The 25,163-nt window shown below is 31.1% G+C and overlaps 1 protein-coding gene across 30 annotated transcripts in view; it reads right to left on the bottom strand.

Moving 5' to 3' along the window:
* LOC143045293 (uncharacterized) overlaps positions 1–25,163 on the bottom strand; it is a 127,456-nt gene that overhangs the window by 58,554 nt on the left and 43,739 nt on the right. For 26 of the 30 annotated variants that reach the window (XM_076217701.1, XM_076217710.1, XM_076217708.1 and 23 more), the window contains 6 exons: positions 23,977–24,033; positions 19,297–19,499; positions 16,963–17,245; positions 12,585–12,650; positions 5,551–5,762; positions 1,529–1,604 (listed from right to left, as the gene is read on the bottom strand). In XM_076217701.1, the coding sequence (XP_076073816.1) occupies positions 1,529–1,604; positions 5,551–5,762; positions 12,585–12,650; positions 16,963–17,245; positions 19,297–19,499; positions 23,977–24,033 (897 nt within the window). Of the gene's footprint in view, positions 1–1,528; positions 1,605–5,550; positions 5,763–12,584; positions 12,651–16,962; positions 17,246–19,296; positions 19,500–22,676; positions 22,801–23,757; positions 23,826–23,976; positions 24,034–25,163 lie in introns of those variants that run through there. The other 4 variants (XM_076217698.1, XM_076217707.1, XM_076217717.1 and 1 more) reach the window with 3 other exon arrangements.

Below are 25,163 nucleotides of genomic sequence, written 5' to 3'. Positions count from 1 at the left end.
TATGTGGTAAAATAATACAACTTGTTCCTGGCACAATGGTATATAAATAGTATGATTTTGATATGACATCTCCTACAATAATCATATTTTGTAACTAATTGCTTGTTTAACCTCATGCTAGGAAAACCCTATCTATGTATTGATGGGCTGAACATTTTTCAGGTTGATAAGTTTGAAAAATTTAATTCTTACAGCAACTAGAGAAAGTCTTTTGGGTCGTTAGTATTCTGATAGGGCAAAGGATCTTGGATGATTAACCAGTTAAAAGGATAAAATCAAAATAAAACCAGGACGAGCCTTATAGATTTAATGAACAAAATATTAGTTACGTAAACTTTGATTGATAACAAAGGAACCTGATAAAATATGTTGAAAAATGTGAATGGCAGAGAATTACAAGAAATATGAGATGTATTTCTTAATGTGTTCTACTCTCTAAGGAAGGTGTTATAAATGCAATGGCTTTTAACACCAATATTTTACAGTGATATGATAATCTAAAGATAACATGAGTTCAAAACCATAATATTACAGCAGAAACCATATTTGTGTTATCTTACTTATCCGACCAGAGTCAATTGATTAATTGTGGATTGTTGCATTGCAAGAATTATGGGTAAAATGAAATTGTGAGTGGGGTCTTAAAAAAGAGCCTCCCCTACCCACATGACCTTAATTCTGGAACAGCCCTTACTATGTCTTACTTTAACCCTAAGATCATTTAATGCAATTCTAGTTGTCACTCTTGACCTTTTTACTTTTAAAATAAACTCTTAATAAAGTCAAAACATTCAACTTCTTTCACAAAATTTAAGCATACATGTAGGTTTTCCGCTGTAAGATTTCAAGCCAAAAGAAATAAAGTGTAACAACTTAAGGTTAGCTAAACATGGCATATTTTTGTAAGAGAGGTCATTGTCCTTTTGTATTGTTACAATCCATTAAACAAGTTTGCTTAATCTGTTGGATAAATTTTGTAATGTCGGAGTGTCAAGTTAAAACAGTGACACCTTACAAATATGTCAACTATTTATTTCCTTGTCATCAGTATCTTCTAACAAAACATATCCTGCCATAAAATACCAGTATCATTTATCATAATACATTTTTTGTACAATGAACATGAGGTTCCCAATTTTCTTGGCTACACAAGAACTAAACTTAGATTTTGATTTGATTGTCCAAATTCATACTACAGATTCAAATACAGGTAGACAGATAATGTTTTGTTTTTCTGTCTCTCCCACATATTGGATTGTTTTACTTTGAATTATTTGAAGAATTGCAAGAAAATGTGTATGACTTATGATAGATATAAGAAGATGTGGTATGAATGCTAATGAGACAACTCTCCATCCAAGTCCCAATTATGAGGGTTTTTTTTTCATTCTAACCTAGCTTAGCTGAGGAACTCAGCCCTACAAAGTCACCTTCGGAACTTTAGCCTACATGTGACATAAATTCCATGTAAAGGAGATGACTAAAAAAACTGGCTTTTGTTCCCAGTATTGTAATAATGATTGTTTACCTTCCTTCTTCTTTGATGTATGAAGACTTTTGTACATCTGTTTATACCACTGGTGTTGATTTTTCTCATCTACATTCTATAATATAGAAAAATTCATTAAACATAATATGTCCACCACAGAGTAACTTTTTAGGCTTTTTACCGACACAATCATTTAGTCTGAAATTTCTAAAAATATTTAATGTTGACAGTAGTGACCAAAATTTTTTATGTCATTTGGTCTCTTGTGAAGAGTTGTATCATTGGCAATCATACCACATCTTCTTTCTTATAAGTAGTTCATCTATTGTATCACTAGCTTGTCAACAATGAGGTTGCAAGTTCAAACCCTGCATGGGGAAGGTTTGTTTGACTCCAGTTTTTCTGACCAAATGTCATGGTTCTCACTGGCTTCCGCACTCAATATAAATTAACAACCATGATAAAGCCAATTGTTTTGAAAGTGGCGTTAAACACCCACAACAATCTATCTAATTGAATAAGGTCAAATATTTGCCACTGGACATTTGACAACCATTAGTCACAGGTTTTTAAAATTATTTCATGCCAACATAAACTAAAACAGCCTATGTTGCAGAGTTTTTAATATTTTCTACTGTTTGGCTAGTAAGCCAATCAAGATAGAACTACAAATTAAGTTGTTTCAGCCCTTTTTTTGCAGATCATGAATGGAAGTCTAAACAAGCACTGAAGGGCATCTTTCTGGGATGTCAGAGCTAACACCTGTGCATTAGTTTTATTAACATTAATAATTGTTAATGAAGACATCATGACTAGTGGCAGATGCATGGATGTTAAATATCTGCAGGGAATTATAAGCCATGTTCATAATGAGAATGTGTTGCAAAGATATGAAAGGGAAGCAACTTTGCACTAAAATAACAAACTATGACTTGATAGGAACATACTGGATCACAAGATTGCTGAATAGCATTTTACAGGTTTAGATTTAGCTAGCTAGCTTTAAAACCAGGTTTAATCCCCAATTTTCTGCATAAGAAAGTGCCTGTACCAAGTCAGGAATATGACAGTTGTTAATCAATCTTTTGAGCTGTTGATTTTGCCATTTGCTTAATGGGGACTTTCCGATCAAAATTGTCCTGAGAGTTTGGTATTTTTGTTATTTTACTTTATATACTGACTAAATCTAATTGTTTTTTCATCTCATGCAGCATCCTTAAAGGTTAATCATATTTTAAAACTTCTGGTTTTACCTGGCTAAGAACCAAACCAACAATCTCAGATCTTGAAGGGAAGCATGATACCACAATTCCACCAAACTACTGGGCCAGTGAATGAGGAAATCGAGGGCATCATGACAAAAATATCAACCTTCAAAGTCAGTGACTTTTCCCACAATTACAAACCCCAGAAGCTGAATCAAGGTTTAAATGAAAGTTTTGTGCAATGTGAAATCACATCCATTGAACAAATAAAAAAAGCTATAAATTACATTATTGAAATCTATCAACATGTTTGATTTTAAATCATTTAAACCTACTGAAGCATACATATTAAACTTGAAACTAATTTAAAAAGTTTAATTATTTGATCACAGGTTACAAGTATTGATAAATATTATTTTTCTTTTCGAAAATTGTATATTAATTTTACATTAAGGACAATAAAACCCAAATACTATACAGTTTAATATACACCTCTGTTGTACTATGGCCAAACCATTCAATAATCAGAATCGTTAATAGTTTTTATAAGAGGGATCACAATCTTTTAATATCTTAAGACAGATCAAATTAACAAGAGAGACTTTCAAGTGCTATTTGTTCTTCAAATAATAATATTGATATTGAATAAAATATAAATAAAGTAGCCTGAAGACTTGAAAAAGTTTGTTTTTCCATAACACTTGAATTTAACCTCTTTCGCTATTTTAATTACAGTAATTTCAAAGCTATCTGAATTCAATACCTGCTCACAAAAGTTGTTCAATAGCCCCCAATTTGGCAGTACGCCATATTTAATTAAGGTTATTTACAAAAGTCTTAACGTAAGAGCCATAGATTGTAACACACGCTTCTAATACCTAAACATTACTATGCTATCATGGTACAGTTTATCTGCTCTATTCAATATACCAATAATATCATGTGATTAGAAGAAAAGGTTCTTAATGTATTAATATAGATAGCAGATAATTGGACCAAAGACGTATATACAGGTGTACACTGGCTTATAATCGTAATTTGTTTATTTATCAATTTACCATTTAAACGTTATTCTGTGATTGTAATTAAACTCTTAAAACTGTTTGATATAATAAGAACTTGACAATTTCAAAAGCCCTTGTAAAGTATTAGAAGAAAGAGGGTTGTAGGCATTTTGACACAAATTGTGACTTGGATTGAGAGTTGTCTTATTATTCATACCTCTTATTTCTATTTTTTTTTTTATTAAGTTATAGAGACTTTTGCAAAAATGAGAATGTTATTTGATCCCCAACCTTAACTCACCCTGTTTTTTTTAAAGTAATCAAGGCAGTAAATTGGAATTGATGTACAATCTAGGAGATCTAATGAAAAACTAAAACATGAAAGTTTCAGTATGTTTGTATTATGTCCAGTCGCTGCAATATAGCTTTTTTAGCTGATGAGGCGTAAAGTGACCATTGATTAATCAATCATTATGTCCAGCAGTCAAATATTTCATGTAGCAGAAGAAGAAATAGATTTATCATTGGAAAAGAGGATATATTTTGTAGTGACAGAATTGAAAACACACTTGAATGGTCTTGACATCTAAGAAATAAGAAAAGCAACAATGCTTTTACTTTTTATTTGTCTTCATGTTATTTTTGAATGATTTTATACAACTAAACTTAAACCCTGATAGTGACTAAGATTTAAATTTCAGCAGCACTGCTTTGAAAAATATAGCTTTGTATGTACAATATAACGGTAGATACTTTGGTCATAACCCTGTGCATGACAACTTGACACAAGTACTTAATCCGACCGTGCAAGGGCTGTATATCCAGTTAAGGTCGTTAAAAACTTCCATTTGTCAAGTACTTAAAAGTGTGCCTTAAACTAACTGGAAGGACCCTTAACCAAATTCATGGAATGGAAAATAACCAATCATTACAAGAGCAGTTCTTTATTCGAGTTGTTGGAAGGTTTTCAACATTGCAAAATAGAACTGAATAATACTATAAAAAAGAAGATGTGGTGTGATTGCCAATGAGACAAATCTCCACAAGAGAACCAATGACACAGGAATTAACAACTATAGGTCACTGTACAGCCTTCAACAATGAGCAAAGCCAATACTGCATAGTCAGCTATAAAAGGCCCCAAAATTACGAATTTACTATACCGATGTAAACCAACTTTAAGTCATCTAAATTCATACAAAGTAACCCTTGTTTACCCTCCCAGTTACATATCATGAAAATCTTACACATAATTATATAATTATGACTAATTATATGACATTTCATGAGGTAAAGTGAAATATGATCAGTCATGTTTTGTCCAAGGTGATTTCTTTAAAACCTGAGCTTAAATATCTATGCAACCTTGATACAAAATATTATTAAAGCATGGGAAATTATTGTATTTTTAAATGTTTATTTTGATCTAATTCACCTGGTATGCCCTTGTTGTACTTAATTGAGTTAGCTGCTTGCATGTATATATTTTTTTATAAACGCTTCATCGATATTAATGTTCATGAGCTCAAGGCATTTGCATATTGTGTACGTAATGTTTGTACTTATTATTAATTTGCAAGAAAACATGCAATTTGTTTTTCTGTGATCTTCACTGGATTTTTTTTATGCTCAAATAACACTTTGCCTGAGTGGGGTTTGTGAATTAGGCCATCCACATGTCACGATTTTGACACTGGTCATTTGGAGCATTGGGCTAAAACCATTAAAGATGGAACTCTTGATACCAATGTCCAATTTTCAATATCTTAAAACAAACTTCTGAACTGATTGCTTTTGGCTTTGTGTAATCTTTTTGTAATATTTCAACCTGCATGATTGCTTTCTAACCTACCATTCTAAATGACAATGGCATGCCTCCATCATCAGTAGGACCAATGCCATCATATTTTAAAGGTTTCTTCTCTGAAGGACTAGTAGGGCTTTGTTGTGACATATCTTCTTCTTCAGTTGTAGGTACAGCGTAATATGTATCTGTATGTTTTAGTCCATCCTGTACTAAGGCTTGTTCTCCTATATATAGTGCTCCTTTTGGTATTTGACCCTCTGTAAAATACAATAAGAAACTGCATTAAGCATCATTATATGCAAAAACTAATATAGGAAATATATAAAAAATTATAGCCATATATAATTAGAACATCATAAATTAAGTCTTATCATCATTAAAATTCTCAATTTTTTTTAAAATTACAAAAATTCAGCCTGAAATCAGTTATGTTAATTCTATCATATTAGACTTCAAAACTTCAAAGATAATGTCTTTCTGCACACATCTTAACTCTGTTACAAGGGTTCTGGTGTATTGTATGTGATGGGAGTTTCATGGCACTCTCTGAACTTCTGTTGTTTTTTCCACACCCCATGAAAATATGTATCTGGAGTGTTTTTACTGTAAGATTTTTTTTTAATTTGACAAATATATCTATATAATATTGCATCTGACCCCTAACTGTGTAATTTAAAGTTTGAAGATTTTCTTTTTCTTTTTTGTTTATATTCTGCATATAGCTAGCTTTGATCTTCTGAAGAAAAAACTCCCTTAAAATACTGCTCACTCAACTTCCTGTGAATCTTCTCTCAAGGTTAATTTTCAAAGTTGAATACATATAAAGAAAGTGCACCAACTGAACTTTGTTAATGTGCAAGAGATGTTTTTAAATTGACAGAAGTGTGCATGATTCATATTTCATCACCTTAACCAAACAACTATAACACTTATAAACCACAAAGAGACAAAACTTTAATGTATAAGTGTCTGGTTATATATAGTCTCCCTCAAAGCAAGGATATTAAAACTGCATAATAATTTTAATGTCTGGATAGGAAAAAAACAATGATACATGTACATGTACAGTGAAGATGTCAATTCTTTCATACATCGTTAGGTAGACCAATCATTTAATGACGCAATGTTAAGACAATAAATCTGCATAATTATTGTTAATGTCTCCATAAAAAAACAATTATATATGTATGTGTTTAAGTAAATTTGGCAGATTTTGCCCTCATTCATTTTTTAGTGTACACTGGATTCATTCATGTTAGTGGGATGCCCCTTTTCGAGATTTCTGGGGTAGGAACCTTGAAACTGAATACTAGCATTGGATAAAACACAAAGTTGCAGCACATAACAAAAACTTAAAATGAGGTTCTCACAAATAGAAGCTTATATTATGTAAATATAAGCGCTGTTTATTTAATGACATCATAATCTGCATGGGTGTAGCACAGGTTTTGGTACTGATAATCCCCTGGACTACAGTCTACATGATCACTCCTTATTTGGTTATAAGGCAAGGAGTGATACATTCCATTCTCAAATTTCACAAGGATGCTAGGTAGTTGGTCATTTTGAGTTTTGCTGCTGACAGGGAAAGTCAAACATAAGTTGTCATAAAGTTACAAAATACCCACCCACCTCCCTTTAATCAACTTCAACTACTCACTGTACATGGGAGCAGTCTCAGCAAACCAGTGGTTTTCTTCAATTTCAAAACTCCCTTTCGAAATTGACCACTGGTCTAATTTCTCATTTCCCCCAAGTCATTAAATGTAATACATCTACATTTGTTTCTCTCTCCACCGTCAATCTAACCCCCTTATCGTAGCCACCTGCTATGAGATGGAGCAACGCTTCATACCCTTATAGGAACTCATCTGGTTCCGGTTGGTTGACGGAGTGTCCATGTCCATGGGGCTTGGTCCATCTACACCAAGTGTCGTCGACAGGGCCTGGAGCTAAATTTCCCTTAGCTGAGTACTTGACTCCCAAGGGCCAAATTATTTATATATGTTTTATTAATAAAAAATAGAAATTAAATAATCTTGTTGTCAGCAGCAAACTCACTGATATAATGTTTGGTCTTACTAGATTCTCGGTTTCAATCTTATAGGGATGTCTATGTCTGAAGGTCACATTAAATGTCAGTTTGTCAACACTTCAGGAGTATGTTAAGAAATAAGTACAGTACAGGGTATAAAAGAACACCAGAGAACACCTAAACAAGAGAGCTACAAATACAGGGTATAAAATAATCACCCAGAACACCTCTTAAAAAGAGGAGTTCTCAAAAGGTCACAGTTTACTGAATCATGAGGAACACCTAAACAAGAGGCAACCAGTTAAACAAGGTACATGAATCATTATCAATGAACCACAGAAAATAGATAACAGACTTAACAATGAATAAGTCATCACTTGCTGTATCCGTCGTTTGTCAATGTCATGGTTACTTCTGTTAAGTTGTGGATTTCAGTCGTTCGGTTATATCTCTAAGTCCCTGGAGTCATAAAATAAATAGCAGTTTCTTCCAAATATGAAAATTAATACAATTTATACACAAAAAATGGTTCAATCAACTTGCTTTCAGTCAATGAAATATAACCATACATATATGATACCATACAGGGACAGATTGAGCCATTTTTAAAAGGGGGTTTCAAACCTAGGAAGAAGGGGGCATATATCTCCTTTCAAATACAATGATTTTCTTTTTAGTTTGTGAAAACATTTCTATCAGCCTGTTTCATAATTGTAAATAATTGATATGTTTATAATTACAGCACTGTCTGTTGCAAATAATGCATTTTTCAACTGAAGCCTTGATAAATCACTTAGAAACCATTAATACCTTTAGCAATGTCGGATATGTTACAGACGTAATGTTTTTTGAGGTGAATGAGGACTTCCTGTTCACCTGTGTATAGACAGCGACAGATGAACTGTCCAGTCAGGATTATGTAGGGACGACATACAGGTATAATCCATCAACATTACAACATAAGTGTGTAAGGACAGTCTAAATAAGATTGCTAAATTGTTATACCTTGTGTCATAATGTCACTGTATACTGTATAGTTTTGGTAATCAATGGATGAGAGTTAATGAATAAGGAAGAGTTTGGTTATCACCAGCACTTTACTTAAATGAAGCTAATTTGAAACAAAAGAAAACAATGTTGTTAAGATTCTTTGTTGCATACCATCCACTTGAACTTGCACATTAAGGGCAGTGAAACACAAGACCTTATGCCTTGATGTATCTTAAAAGGGAGGCAGGTGAAAGATACCAGAGGGATACTGACAATGTCATGATAATATATGAAAACTATAAAAAGAGTTTTAGACACACAGTACACAGATCACAACAAAGAAAAGTACGACTCAGCAACAAGAACCCCACCAAAAAATGACCTTCAAATGGAATTTTTAAAAGTTGCTTTCACCTGGAAAAGGTGCGATTCCATCTTCTTTGTGTTGAATTTTAGATCATTCAAAAGTTCTTAGAAAAAAGGATGTATCAATGTTAACAGGCGTCTTGCAGGTCAAAGTGTACTCTTTTTCAGAAAACCACATGGAAATACATTTATATAAGAATGTATACCATCAGTGTTATATGAAAGTTTCAATGTTTAACCCTTAAGTCATGACTTATCAACACCAGAGTTAAGATGCTAAATCTCACTTTTATATATTTCTCAACCTGGTATTTAAAATATTCAAGACAAAATTGATACTAACTGGGTATATATCACAACACCAGTACTTGAAGTACCCTTAATCTGTTTAAATTGATCTTTAGACAAATTGTACGCCCTTATTCTTCAACAAATTGGGACTTTATTTCATAGTAGATCTTAGATAGTTTGCAGGAACAATATAGAGTTTTAAAGAAAAAAATATTCTTTATGCATTCTTACATGATAATCTTTTCAGCATTAATAACAGATATTTTTAGAAGATTTTGCTGATTTAATCTGTATATGTACTTTAATTTTGCACATCATTGTACTAGTACAGTGCACAATGAAAATTTTCTGCTAAATCATTTTTCAAAGTAAAATTAAAATTTCTGCAATCAGTCAAGGGAATGTAAGCAAATGTTCTCGAAACACTTAGATACAATTGATCTGAAGTGGAATATTATCTCTCTCATTCTAAATTCCAATTTTGTATTGATGTGTTTGAAGAAAAAAAAGAGCATATATATTGAAAAGTAACAAAGAAAGGGTATTACATAACCAATGTCTTTTTAACACTGCAACACTTATACATATACATGTATAATACAAGTTTCAATTAAACAGCTGTCTTATTAAATCAACAATTTTTTTTATTGACTTCATTTGATCTTCACATGTGACAAAAATTTGAAATGGTTTAATTCTTTTTAAAGACAAATACATGTAGTTTGATTCATATTTAAAATGTGCCAAAAAGTCTAGTTTACCATGTGATACCAGATGGCTGTTTATAATTACTATCTTGTTAATATATATACAAAAACAGATCTATGCATGATTGTTTCAGGTAAGGTTGAAGGTTGGTACCTATTAAAATGTTTAAACCAGCTGCATTTATTTACACCTGTCCAAATTCAGAAACCTGATGTTCAGTAGTTGTCGTTTGTTGATGTGGTTCAGAAGTATTTCTGCTTTCTCCTTTTTTTTTAACTAGATTAGACTGTTGGTTATCCTGTTTATGGTTTTACATTAGTCATTTTTGGGGTCCTTTATAACTTGCTGATCAGTGTGAGCCAAGGCTCTGTGTTGAAGACCGTACTTTGACCTATAATGGTTTACTTTTACAAATTGTGACTTGAATGGAGAGTTATCTCATTGGCACTCATACCACATCTTCTTATTTTTATGAATAAATTCCAGCTCTCTGCTTATACTATTATTTTGAATACAAGATGATAGACCTACACCCCTTGTTGGATTATGGGCTAGATGAATACCAAATATGAACATTGTGTGTAATGAATCATGCATTTTTAAGGTTGCACACAAACTTTAGTTGAGTCCCATTCCCCTTGCCATATTGGTGAACAGATCAAATTTTAGTAAAACATAAACAGTTATTCTCTCTGCTGCCAACTATATAAAACATTTCCAAGTGATTTACACTGATACAAATCTTGATTATATAATCCTGATAAAAATAAACTACCTGTTTCCCTATCTTTAGATCTACAAACATGGCATATTAAATTAACCTAAGGCTACAGGTATTTTTGTTTATTCTACAGGTAAATCATCTAAATCTTTTAATATGATCTTAAATTAAATGTACTTTAGATGTTTTGAGTTCAATTAATGATGCAATTTTGGAGATTTCATTCTCAAATCCAAAGGCAAAAACATTTTTACAATTTTGGTTATTTTTAAATCTTTTTATGTATGCTCCTAGGAAGAAACTTGCCTAAAGGCCTAATTAATACTATCAGTACATGCTTATAATTAAAAGGCCAAGTATCTTTCACCAAAAGCAATTTAAAGCATGAAGAAAATTAACCTGCTTTTGGCAATTGGATATGCATTTTATTTTTTCATCCCTGAAACCCTGCCAAATAGGTAAAGCAAAACTGGACAAGAGATGGACTTCTGGGTTGAAAATAAAGAATTTGATACAACGAGTAACTGTAGGATCCTATCTTTCTTTTAAGAGTAGCATGTTGTTGTGCTTTAAGAGCGATACCTTTTTTTCTAAAAATAAAAACCAAAACCAAAAGGAGACTTGGCTTTAACAATCTTCTTTATATACCATGCTGAAATTTTTAAACAAAAACTAGATTTTTTTTACTACTATTCGAAAAGTAAGCAAAGTGTCTAAACTAGCCTTATTCTATTTAGCACTTTTTAGCAAAGCAATGATTTGCAATACTTATAGGCATGGCATAATTTTCAAATGCAAGACAAATGTATAGTAAAATATTCTAGTAAAAAATTGCAGAGATTTTCTATATGTGCCATATTTTAAGACCTAGTTCTATACTTGGCAGCGTTTCATATCACTATTACAAAGTCAAATCTACATATATGTGTATGTTATTATTTTGTTTTATATTCAAAGTATGCACAGTCTATGCTACCTGTTTCTTTATTCTTATTAGTCTTGAGGTTTACAAATGAATATGTTGTCTTAACCACAATTTAACAATTAGGCATGTACATGACAATTATGACGTAGGATTTATACAAAGACAGACATCAATGTGTGCCTTTTAGGAGCATGGCTTCGTACGTCATTTTCTTAGCTTCAAGATTAGTTTGAACACACAGAAAGGAGTAAGAGATTCCAATAGAATTCCTTTAGATTTAGTTAAAATTTGCAGTTCATAAAGGAGATGGCTTAGGAGTGAATATTAGTTTTGATAAACAAGTTAGATTTAGTAAAACAGACCACAGTTGCTTATTAAATCAGCTTTTGAAGAATAGTAATAAAATTGAGAAAGGAAATGGGGAATGTGTCAAAGAGACAACAACACGACCAAATAAAAAAGGAAATGTTTTATCGTATCTTCGACCCATTTATCTGTTTGTTCAGTTTTCAAAGATCAACACTGGTGTCAAAGTTTACATTGTTTAGAAAAGAATTGAAATATGAAAATTCAATATTTAACTTTCTCACTTAAAAAGAGAAAAGAAATGCATTAAAAAGATTCCCATTCCAGCAATTCTCATAAACCTGAACCAAAATGATTGAATAGCATTGTTATTTTAGTATATTTCCATAAAGCAACGTGTAATTTACTACAAACTGTCAGCTCTACAGTTACAATTATCTAAGTACAACATTTAAATTACAGTTTGTACACTCTCTATAAATATCAATAAGAAACTAATTTTATTTGTTATATTTTGAAAAAAGATAACTTAAAATCAATATAAACAGATAAAGTAAAATCTTAAAATGTTGAAAATAGCAGAAGCAATCCCAAATCATAAACTAGACACGATAAGGTTGTTTTAAGAAGTTAGAAATAAGTGTAGAAAGTCACAGCAAACGTTACTATTTATGCATTTATCATTTTCATGCAGAGTAAAACTAAATGCAGAAGTTAGGTAAAAAACGCACTCTTACCAGTATCTATAACTAGAGGTTCGGTGACATTTTTAATATCTTTCAAATCCACTGGAAAACCATTTTCTGTAAAAATTATATTTCACCAAAACTCTAAAAATAGCACACTTTAAAAAACAAACTGAAATTTTAAAAATTGTTCACAATAATGATAATCCAATGAATACAGCAGAAAGTCTAATCCACTTAATTGAATTAAATACACATTCCACGGGAGCTGAGAAACGTTAAAGTTCTACTACTCCGTCACAACACTACCTTACATGATATATTAGGACACACTTCAGTTCCTGTTTGACAACACAGGTAAAGCCAGAAACGAGAGGTTAAAGGGCATAGGGCCATGCCAGGTAAAAAAATTAACTGTACATGCTTAATAACTTATTAATAAATAAATTGTATAAACAGTTGTCATATTCATTAATAGTTTACACTCGTAGGACAGGTCGATATTTATGGATTTGCTGGTGTTTATTCTGTTTGGTATTAAGACATACCACATGCTAAGTAGGCATGCAGTATTAAGGAAAAGATAAATGATAAAGTCATGACCCTCTGGTAAAACATTACACCTTATAATAAAGGTAACATACATTGTAAAACATTTGTTTTTAAAAACACTTTATAGTTTGATTCAAAAGCCAAACAAAGAATTTTTAATACTATATTTACAACATTTGACAGGCATAAAAGAACTTGGAATGATACAAAAATTCTAAGCACAAAGTATAAAGAATAAATTTACTTTGACAAATAGCATAGATTATCAATAATGTATTTTTAAAGCCCTGATAACCTTACCTGACACAACCCAATACTATTTGCAGGCAAAAACTTTTCAAATCAATCTTACTACGTGTACCAGCAAACCTCATTTAAAAGTGCATTGAATTTTTTTAATTTTAGTTGGCTATTATAGAAATCAGATTATATGCAGCTGTATCTTTTCCAATTTGTGAACATATTACTAAAGAGAATATTTTGCTGCAATGCTGCAATATTATGTCATAAAAATAAATGCAATTCATTTATTGTCAATTATTACACTTTTATAACTTAACAATACTAGAAAAAACTTGTGTTATCTAGTGCAAACTAAATCATAACTTATAACAATAAATGTCTCAGAAATGTCAAAATATATGATCTTATTTACTGAGGTATGCTCCTCCCTTGTATGCTGTTTTGAATTTAAATTAAAAGTATCGTTCTCAAATTTGTTTGCTTTTTTATCTTTCATGTAATTCTATTTCGAGAATCTTATATAAGACTATTTAATATTTTATCTTATATACTTTTCAATTAAATTAACCCTAAACCATTTACATATTGATAATCATAGACATTAGGCTAAAAATTGCAAACCATAATTTGGTTTAATAATTTTTATCTTTCTTTTTTGTAACATTAATTGCTGACATCACTTACAAAAATCCCCCTAAAGATACAAATTTGAAATGGTAAAAAATACAGTGGTTGACCTTTAATTACCAATTTAGGCAATAAAAAACTCTACACTGAAAATTTAACTTAGAGCACCATTCAGTCCAATCGACTGAAGACAGGAAATACTTATTATCAGATCAGGACCATCCTAAACTAGGACACACATACATTCCCTATTTATCGTGAGATGTAACATGATGTCAATTTCTACCAAATCAATCCCTGTATCTTTATAGATCAAGAGCTATCAGATGGCAAGCGTCCCCTGTAGTAGTGTTTTATTACAATTGTAGGTGTCTTGTTTGTATGTTTATATCACCTGATCATTCATAACAATCTTTACCTTAAAAGGTGACAATTTGTTTGACCATGACAGCATTCCTAACATATATTTATTGACTAAATATTTGTGGTCTTATTTTTTTAATCTTAAATGATTGATAATTACATATGGTAAATTATTATTTTGTTTTAAAAATAAAACAGCATGTAACTATGTTGTATAGGTGATTATGCACTATTTTTCCTTCCTCATTCCTAAATGTCAAACATGAAATGAATCAAGGGCTAGGAAATTCATGAAAAAAAGACATTCACGGCTTTCAAAAGTTTTTGGGGTGATGAAGCCACCTCTACAGACCTAAAGTTTGAATATTTGAAGTAATATCATACCTGATTCTAATCTAGTAAATTTATAATTGTGATGCATGCTAACTAGAGCTGGGGTTTTTAGTCTTTTAACTAAATATCAATTTTAAATAAAACTTAACAAACAAAGTTCTATCCCCTCTCAAAGATATTTAATGAATGAATAACACAGGAAAAATTGGACCACCATCTTTGCTCTAATTCTCGTAGGTGAAAATATAATCTGTTTAACCTAAAGGTATGCCTTTCATGAATATTTGTATTCACGTTATTGTTTCCTTACTAACTCAAACAATAACATTTACAAAGATTACCGCCAAGTATTTTGTTTAGTATAGACCTACTACAACTATGTACTACTACAGGTAACAGATACTAAGAAATTGTAAACGGTACTTATCAGTGATATAATGTACTTAATTAGAAGGTAACTTTATTTCGTTTAAAATTTAAAAATCATTTCATGACATTAATATGTCACCTTATAGGAAAATCATCTTTAAATGTCTCAAGAACCCTCATAAAAAATCAGTAAACTTCTAAATAAATTTAAAATTGACGTTAAATTTGTAATTCAAGTCTACATGTTAACTTCTTAATGACTTACATAATATTAGGCACTAGGATACCTACACAGGAAATGCATTTATAAAGATGATCGCCCCAGGGTAGTGAAAACGCCATTAATGTAATACAACCAGTACATAAAAATGTAGTTATGAGAAAAACATACAATGAAACATTATCTGTCGTTCGATTAAAATTTCTCTATTTTGTATTTAAAATTTAGTTATTAATTTAAACTTTTGACACTCAATGAAGGCTATCTTATTTTCACACGCTGCTTGTGAAAGCATATATATATAGGGTATTTTGTTTCTTCTATGTGTGTACTACTGTATTTCAAATCTTTCTACCCACGCTTGAAGATAGGGTTTAAATTTTTATGGATCCAAAACTAAATTTGAATTCAACATGGAAATTCAACATCTAATTTTAGAATGCAAACAGATTGTCTGACCTAAATCTTATGGCTGATTAATCAAAGTAGACAAGTTGGTGGAATTCAGGCTAACCTAATTGTAAGAAAAAATGTAATAATCATAAAATGACAGAAAAATAAAAGGAACCCTGTCAAAATGGAAGATTAACTTTGATCTAATCTATCAGTGGTCAACTTTAAACATTTCTTATTAACATGTTGCTACTATTTACCATATTTGTTCCTTTAAATTATTTTATTAACTGGACAGTGGTCAGATTTTCTTGTTTCTTCATACTTTAGAATCAACTGACTTCGCTAGTTTTAATAGGTATAATAAATTTTATGTTCCTAATTTTGTTGATATATTTTCAATATTGAATTGCCATTGACCTTATCTTTATCCCTTAAAAGATGAAATTAATAAGTCCACAGTTTCCCAAGGGACACCATTAATGCATGTATTCCATATTGGAAATGTACTATTATTTCTAGTTATTGATATCAATATAGAACATTGTGTAATAATAAGAATTCTGAAAGGTCATGCCTAACACTATCATTGTCATATTGACTTTAGTTATTTTAAGAATCTTTTGAGTCCAAGGTCAAAGATATTGACTTTTGTCATGTTTAGTATTGTCGATATTGACTCTTGTTATTTGTAGTACTATTGGTACTGGTACTTAATTCCAAGAGCCAGGAAATAACTAAAACGCTGTGATTCTGAAGTTCTTACTTCATGGAATTTTAAATAGATAAGACTAAAAAAGGTATTAAACTTTCATAAAAGGTATCAGAATAGAGTTGAATAATAAAAAAAGAGAACTTAATGTCAGAGATATCATAAAATCTCCAGTTTCCAAACAATAGATTTTTTGGTAAAATGATACCATAATCCAAAAGTCTTTTCAAACTATAATTTATGTGAAGACTTTCTGGCAATTTGAATTAGTGAAGCAGGATTTCAGATTGTGGTAGCTTAAACCATATCAACAAATGGTTAGGTTTTGCTATCGGAAGCCCCCAAATTCATATTACAAAAAGTTTTCAAAGCCAACAAGTACTTAAGTAATTAGTTTTAAGCATTCAGTACAGGGAGGTTTATAAACACCAGCAAATACTAAATAGCAACCTGTCTTATATACTCTGTTTTATGTCTGTGATAAATTTATCTGTGTGCATTTATAAATAAACTGATACAAAAGGGAAATTGATGATAAGCAGAATCTATATCAATAACAATGGGTACATGCAAAACTGCATCCTTAAAATAACATAAAAATATCCATTAATACTAACCTCTACCTTTCCGTAATAATGTAACGAAAGGGCTCTGAGTTGGGGGCAGTCGACTGGGTTCATCATCAAACTGACCATTAGAAAAGGTGTAGTCTACGAATTCTGTTTTGGGTTGATATGGAGCATATTCGGTTCTAGAGGGCTCGGCAGGTGCTGTCTCAGAAGTACTAGACTGGGGATTATAGGAAACGAAAGATTTATATTCATGTAGCTCGTCTTTGTCTGGTTGCTGGCAGGAGTAACTGTCTTCAGGGGGAGGGGGAATTATGTTGAGTTCCTCTGGCTGAAAATAAAAGATTACATCTTTGATCATGTTTTACCTATATTTTTAACAACGATAATTCTGCATTGTATACAAAAAGATATATCTAATATTGCTGTATAAATTTGTTCCAGCATTTGCATTGCTGCAATAAATACATAATTTTAATGTTATAGTGGATGGAACCAAATTTGATATTTGTTGAAGTTGAAACTAGATTTCAAGAAAAAATTCAATTACATGTATTTCACAAATGCTGCTATAGTAACAGTTCCTGTTCAGAATCACAAAGTGATAATACTAATGCATACATGTTGAAGACCGTATATAATGGTTTACTTTTACAAATTGTGACTTGGATTGTAAGTTCGCACTCATACCACATCTACTTATATCTATAGAGGTAAAATATTTCCCAGTCTCTTACATTTAAACTATCATAATTTCCATGAATAGTTTGAATTGCATTGAAAGCACCATCTAATATGACATGTATTGTGTTCAATTCTTTGGAGTACAACTTCTCAATTTTGATTTTTTTAAGTCTTTAACTATGATGAAAACATTTTTGTCCTTTGTTCTGTAACCTTCACCTTTGATTGGTGAGATATCTATTTGTAGGGACTAAATGTTATTTAAATCAAGAATAGTATATGTCAGTTTTTCCAAAAGCAAGAAAAATTGAAATATCTATCACTTTTATTACCATGACATATCAAAAACCATGATATCTCCTTTCCTCTTATTTCTTTTTAAGAATAGAATTACTTTCAGTGAAATATTATACCAGTAAATGTTGTGTACTTCTCTTTTTTTCATTACAAATTTCATTTTTGTTTTATTGTAAATACCACCAACCAATTCCATCTGTCATACAAAAGTTCATAAAATATTGAATTTCTTCACAAAAGAAACAGTGAAACAAACTATTGATTCTAAATGCTCTTTTAGTTAACTTCAGGGCAAAACTGTTGAAGCAATTTTCAGTATTAAGTGACAGTTTTAATGGATAAATGGACAACAAGAAAGCTCGTATTTCCGAGAAAATGTCTTTCTTCATTTCTTAATGAAGGATACAACAATAGGAAACCATAGAGGCCAGAAGCTATTTACTGATTCTGTACAAATATTCTATATTAGACTGTGGATCAAGAATTGAATTAGTAACCTCGTTTGTTTGATGCTAGTAGGATGCAGACCAGATCACTTTATTCACTTTTTCAATTATCAATAATCCGGCAGTAACTGAATGTTTTATCGTCAATATACAATATGGTTTCATATATATCAGCAATTTGTGTAAGCATGTTTTGAACGATTCATTTATATCGTAAAACATGTAATATTGTTATCAGAGAAGGATCTTTTCGTCCTTCTTTTACATTAAAAGACCTTATATAGATTTTTGTTTCGTAAATATTATGTTATAAGAGAAGAATTTATAAAGTTAAGTGAAGTTAACACATTTTGTGTTCTGAACGAATAAAAATATCCTGGCAGATGCTGAATGATATAATAGATACATTTAATAAGATTCCACTGTACCGTATATGGATCAATACAGTATATAATATACTATAGAAATGTAAATACAAGGCCTTGAACTCCTCTATTAGTACAGGACTTAATCCTAGTAAATAATCAGTAAGGATTACAATCGTATTTACTAGGCAGATTCTAGTACATAAGTCATGTATCTGTTATCTCTAAGTGAACTTGACCAATATTTCATAAATCTTAATGTTGCTTAAGAAACAGGCCTCAGAAGTTTTCAAGCTGTTAATCAATTTTACAATCAAAAGTTGTGTTCATCAATGCTTTTATTTACATAAGAAAAAAAATCTTCAAGAAAAAAAATCAATTCTACTGATTTTCCCACTTAAAACGGCCTCAATGTCAAACAAAAAGAACAATATTCTTAATTCTTATCCTGAAAGTTTTTAGTAGGTCTTTTTTTTTAAATTATTGACTGTTTATTTTCTCCTTTTGTCTCAAGCATATGTTTTTAGCATTCCTACTTACGATTGATGAATTACCAGATAAATCATACTGGTACCCAGAAATAAGTATACCTTCTGATTTTCTACATGTTGTTTTTGGATTTCCATTGAAGTATTTCTTAGTGTATCTAGCTTGATAGGTTTATATTGCTTCTTCTGAAATAATGTTCCCTTTTTTGGGTTCCATACGGGGGCAACATTAGATATCACAGGTTTGCTTTCTGTATGAACTACTGTTCTCTGTGGACTTGTAGGTTCATGGTGAGATTCTATATCTGCAAAAGATGATTAAAATAATTATTGTTCAGTGGCGGATCCAGAAATTTTCATAAGTGGGGGCCCACTGACTGACCTAAGAGGGGGCCCGCTCCAGTCACGCTTCAATGATTCCCTATATAAGCAACCAAATTTTTTCCCAAAAAGGGGGGGGCCCCCCCTCTAAATCCGCCTCTGTTGTTGTCTCAAATTTGACAAAAAGTAAAGTCACAAAAATACTGAACTCTGAGGAAAATTCAAAACGGAAAGTCCCCAATCAAATGGCAAAATCAGAATCTCAAACACATCAAACAACTGTCATATTCCTGACTTGGCACAGACATTTTCTTATGAAGGATTTAACCTGGTTTTATAGCCAGCTAAACCTCTCACATATATGACTATATCTTTCATTTTTGAATTTTGTTGTGTTTAGAACTAAATGTCATAAATACATGTTTTAGTATTAAATATTAACCAGGTGCTCCGCAGGGCACAGCTTTATACGACCGCAGAGGTCGAACCCTGAACAGTTGGGGCAAGTATGGACAAAACATTCAAGCGTGATACAGCTCTGAAATTGGATTGTGATCAAATTTTTGACATTACATGGTTTTTTTTACACAAAACAAATGTCAAGATTTTACAAATCAATTAAAGATTTCTTCTTCAAACTTATTTAAATCTAAAATTAAATAGTTGACACAGCTTAGGTTTCTGACACAGAATGAATGTGGTCTAATGAACTTAAAAGTTTTTTTTTTGCCTTTGAGCAATTCACTATGCTGTTGAATATTAATCCTCTCAAAAAAATGTTTGAAGAAATTTTCTTTTTATTTATGAAATCTGAAATGAGAAAAATTTAAACCCCCCCCTTTTTTCACATCCCCGTTTCCCTTTTTCCAAAACTGATATCAATTCAAATTTCTAATGGAGTTTGCAACAATAACTACTCTTTTAAATACATCATAAAATATTAAAATGTAAAATAAAGTGCTTGTTATCACTGAATGGTAAAGATTGGTTGGTAGTAAAAGTGAATATACATTGTTTATTGTATAAAACAATAAAAAAAACTTCATCAGCAACATTTTATATTGGCAAATTTCCAATGAAGTTATTTACATAAAGTTATTGGCAAATAAAAATAGAAAATGACATCATAGTCAGGTCTGGCAAATTTCCAACATACATTATCTAAAAACATTTTAGATAAGATAAGGAAAAAAAGCTTCATCAGCAACATTTTATATTGGCAAATTTCCAATGAAGTTATTTACATAAAGTTATTGGCAAATAAAAATAGAAAATGACATCATAGTCATGTCTGGCAAATTTCCAACATATATTATCAACTACTATTCTATACAAAGAAAGATAACTCCAATTGAAAATTAATTGCTATTGCACAATATTGTGCAATTAGATATTTCTTGCTATTGTGCAATACTGTGCAATTGAAAATTTCTTGCTATTGCACAATACTTGATATGGAATCCTGATTTGGACCAACTTGAAAACTGGGCCCATAATCAAAAATCAAAGTACATATTTAGATAAAGCATATCAAATAAGCCCAAGAATTTAATTTTTGTTAAAATCAAACTTAGTTCAATTTTGGACCCTTTGGACCTTAATGTAGACCAATTTGAAAACTTGACCAAAAATTAAGAATCTACATACACAGTTAGATTTGGCATATCAAAGAACCCATTTATTCAATTTTTGATGAAATCAAACAAAGTTTAATTTTGGACCCCCATTTGGACCAACTTGAAAACTAGGCCAATAATTAAAAATCTAAGTACATATTTAAATTCAGCATATCAAAGAACCCCAAGGATTCAATTTTTGTTAAAATCAAACTAAGTTTAATTTTGGACCCTTTGGACCTTAATGTAGACCAATTTGAAAACAGGACCAAAAATTAAGAATCTACATACATAGTTAGATTCGGCATATCAAAGAACCCCAATTATTCAATTTTTGATGAAATCACACAAAGTTCAATTTTGGACCCTTTGGGCCCCTTATTCCTAAACTGTTAGGACCAAAACTCCCAAAATCAGACCCAACCTTCCTTTTATGGTCATAAACCTTGTGTTTAAATTTCATAGATTTCTATTTACTTATACTAAAGTTATGGTGCAAAAACCAAAAATAATGCTTATTTGGGCCCCTTTTTGGCCCCTAATTCATAAACTGTTGTGACCTCAACTCCAAAAATCAATCCCAACCTTCCTTTTGTGGTCATAAACCTTGTGTTTAAATTTCATTGATTTCTATTTACTTATACTAAAGTTATTGTGCGAAAACCAAGAATAATGCTTATTTGGGCCCTTTTTTGGCCCCTAATTCCTAAACTGTTGGAACCAAAACTCCCAAAATCAATCCCAACCTTCCTTTTGTGGTCATAAACCTTGTGTTTAAATTTCATTGATTTCTATTCACCTAAACTAAAGTTATAGTGCGAAAACCAAGAAAATGCTTATTTGGGCCCTTTTTGGCCCCTAATTCCTAAAATGTTGGGACCAAAACTCCCAAAATCAATCCCAACCTTCCTTTTGTGGTCATAAATCTTGTGTTAAAATTTCATAGATTTCTATTCACTTTTACTAAAGTTAGAGTGCGAAAACTAAAAGTATTCGGACGACGACGACGACGACGCCAACGTGATAGCAATATACGACGAAAAATTTTTCAAATTTTGCGGTCGTATAAAAACATCAGGTCTAGTCTCTTCAAAATCACCCATTCAAACAGCTAGTTCTCCTTGATTGCTCTCATTTATTTGGTAATGCAATTTAATGTGTTTGCACATGGCTGTGAAACTGATGCAATTCCATTTATTTAATGGCAGAAAATTCAACACTGACCAGAATCAGATTAACTGAAGAGTTAAAGTTAGGTAGAATATAACTAAAGTCAGCCATGCATTTTACAATTTTACTAAATTATAGCATTTGCAAAAATCTTTTGGTTAAATGATACTATTTTTACAAAATTATCTTTTGTCAAAATTTTTTGTAAAGATGATGAAAATCAATAACTTTACAACTTTGCTATTGAAATAATAATAATAATAACACCATTTCTAGTTTTATCGATATAACGTAACACCTGACACATTAAACTAACAATGTTGTTACCTGGTAGGCTTTGTTTTCAATAAATCCATTTAACGCAAGTTCAATTACCTTCAAATCGCCAAAACTCCTCAAGATCAATTACTCCAATCACAAAATTTCATTTCTAACAACATCCGATTATTTTGACATTTAAAACCACATAGTTCTGTCCCAGGATCTATCTTTCCAACACCACACATACAGCTATGGACTTAATTGATCGCAACAAAAATTGATTGATGAAGTTTGTATGTCAGAAATCAATCCATCATCATACAGATTCTTTTTGGTATTAAGCACTATCTTGTTTTGATGCTTCAAATTTTTTATTATTCGGTTTCTTTTTGGTATTAAGCACTAACTTGTTATGATGCTTCACATTTTTTGCATAACGTTCATGATAAGATAGACCTCATTTCACTTTACAAGGACGAGCATTATTTAACTTATTTAAGTAATTCGTAGGAATAATGATAGTACAGATACGATTGGTGAATTTAATCACAATTCTTCCCCTTTACAATAGCAAGCACTAATCCTTTGTGTTCTTTTTAATAGCTCTCTAGAAATGTAATTAGTGTTTCAAGAATAATAGGCAATCTCGGACCATGCAATTTTCTAGATTAGGTGTTGGTCTTATTTGATTTAATGCATAGTAATCTTGGGTCTTGCTAAAATGAGATACTTGTTTAAGCCCTCATCTCAGTAAAATTATATTATAAACAAGCAACTTTAAAAAAAAAACATCGCATGAAGCAAGATTTACATATTATAGGCATTCTTTTTCATGTTTTTACAGCATGTTAAAGAAAAACAAATCATTGACTTTTTCCTCTATATACATTTACTTCACTTTGTTATCTTTATTCCAAAAGACTAAGTTCTTACATAAAGCCATTTTTTATCTGACCCATAAAAAACTTTCATTTATATTTCATTACTTTTATGGCTTCAATGGAGCAACTCAGGTTAATAGGCTACAAATGACTATAAAAAAATAATTGTATATTGCAATTATCATTATGTCCAGTAATTTATTTTGTTAATGCCCAGAAAAAACGCAATGAAAATATTTTTCCCTGCCATGTGTCAATATAAAATAAGAATATGGGGTATGATTGCCAATGAGAGAACTATGTACCCTACTTACTTGTAGAGGGACTATATTCTGTTGATATGTGGGTTCCATTCATAGCTGAGAGAGAACTATGTACCCTACTTACTTGTAGAGGGACTATATTCTGTTGATATGTGGGTTCCATTCATAGCTGAGAGAGAACTATGTACCCTACTTACTTGTAGAGGGACTATATTCTGTTGATATGTGGGTTCCATTCATAGCTGAAAGAGAACTATGTACACTACTTACTTGTAGAGGGACTATATTCTGTTGATATGTGGGTTCCATTCATAGCTGGTGGCACTTCTACAAAAACATAAAATGATGATAATAAATATTTTTTTACATATTTAGTAACTTGCATATTTTTTCTCAAATTTTTAAGCAAAAACATTAAGTATATAAACTGCATCACAAGTCATCTGTATCATTTGACAGAATATGCAACAGAAAATAAAACAAAAGTATTTTGTACTTTTGCTTTTTGGCATCCCCAAACAAATTACACATCTAAATGCATAAGTACTGTCTATCTACAGTAAAGAATATCTACTAAGATTACATAAGAAATGAACTGCAACAAAAAACTTACATCATAGCCAAGCTATATCTGATACTCATTCATTAAAATCATTTGTTTGCTATTCTTGGAAGAGAAAGTAAGAGTACACTTGTATAAGCTTCTGTTTATCAGCCATATGTCTCTGACATCTACCAATTTTAATTAAAATCTTGTCTATATACAAGCACCTGTCTGTATGTTTAATTATATCAGGGTTACATTGGAGTTAAGGTCAGTTATACAATGTACCTGAATCTGAACATTCAACAACATCTAAGATTGCCTTACACTATTAATAATCACTAAATGCCAATAAACGAGAATAGGAAACCAAAGTGACTGAACTTTCAGAAAAGATGAAAAGTTGCAAGAACTATAACAGATAAAAGAGTTGCAATAAGGGTTAAGTTCTGAGGGGTGAAGAAACAAAAAGCTGGTACAGTGTTAACCTTGAGAATGAGTAATCAAACAGGTGTTCCATATGGAACAAAATGTGTTTACCTTTCCAGAGCACATGATCATCATTATGCTTTATTTGTTCGATTTTTGTGTTTAGTGGTTGTTTTTCTATGTTTCTTTTAATTTAACCATAGCTTTGTTTTATTACTTCAACTTTCAAATTTACATTTCTTGTTCGCCTTTAATACTTTTAACTATCAAAACTGGCTTCAGCATTAAGAACAGAATAACTGGAGCTATCCATATGTATTCGGAGTTCAATATTCTGAATTCAAATAAAAGACTTTGTAACAAAGGCCAGAGGACTAAAAAATATATCTACAAGTCACTACATGGCCTTACAAATGCAGTTTCCATCATCCTTACAGAACTCTGATCACTCACAAAGCATCAAAAGTTCCAAGGTAACCTGAAC

Source organism: Mytilus galloprovincialis, chromosome 9 (assembly GCF_965363235.1).
Source record: "Mytilus galloprovincialis chromosome 9, xbMytGall1.hap1.1, whole genome shotgun sequence".
Classification (NCBI taxonomy): domain Eukaryota; kingdom Metazoa; phylum Mollusca; class Bivalvia; order Mytilida; family Mytilidae; genus Mytilus; species Mytilus galloprovincialis.
Note: the sequence above shows the minus strand (reverse complement) of the source record. Positions and strands in the feature narration are given on the sequence as shown.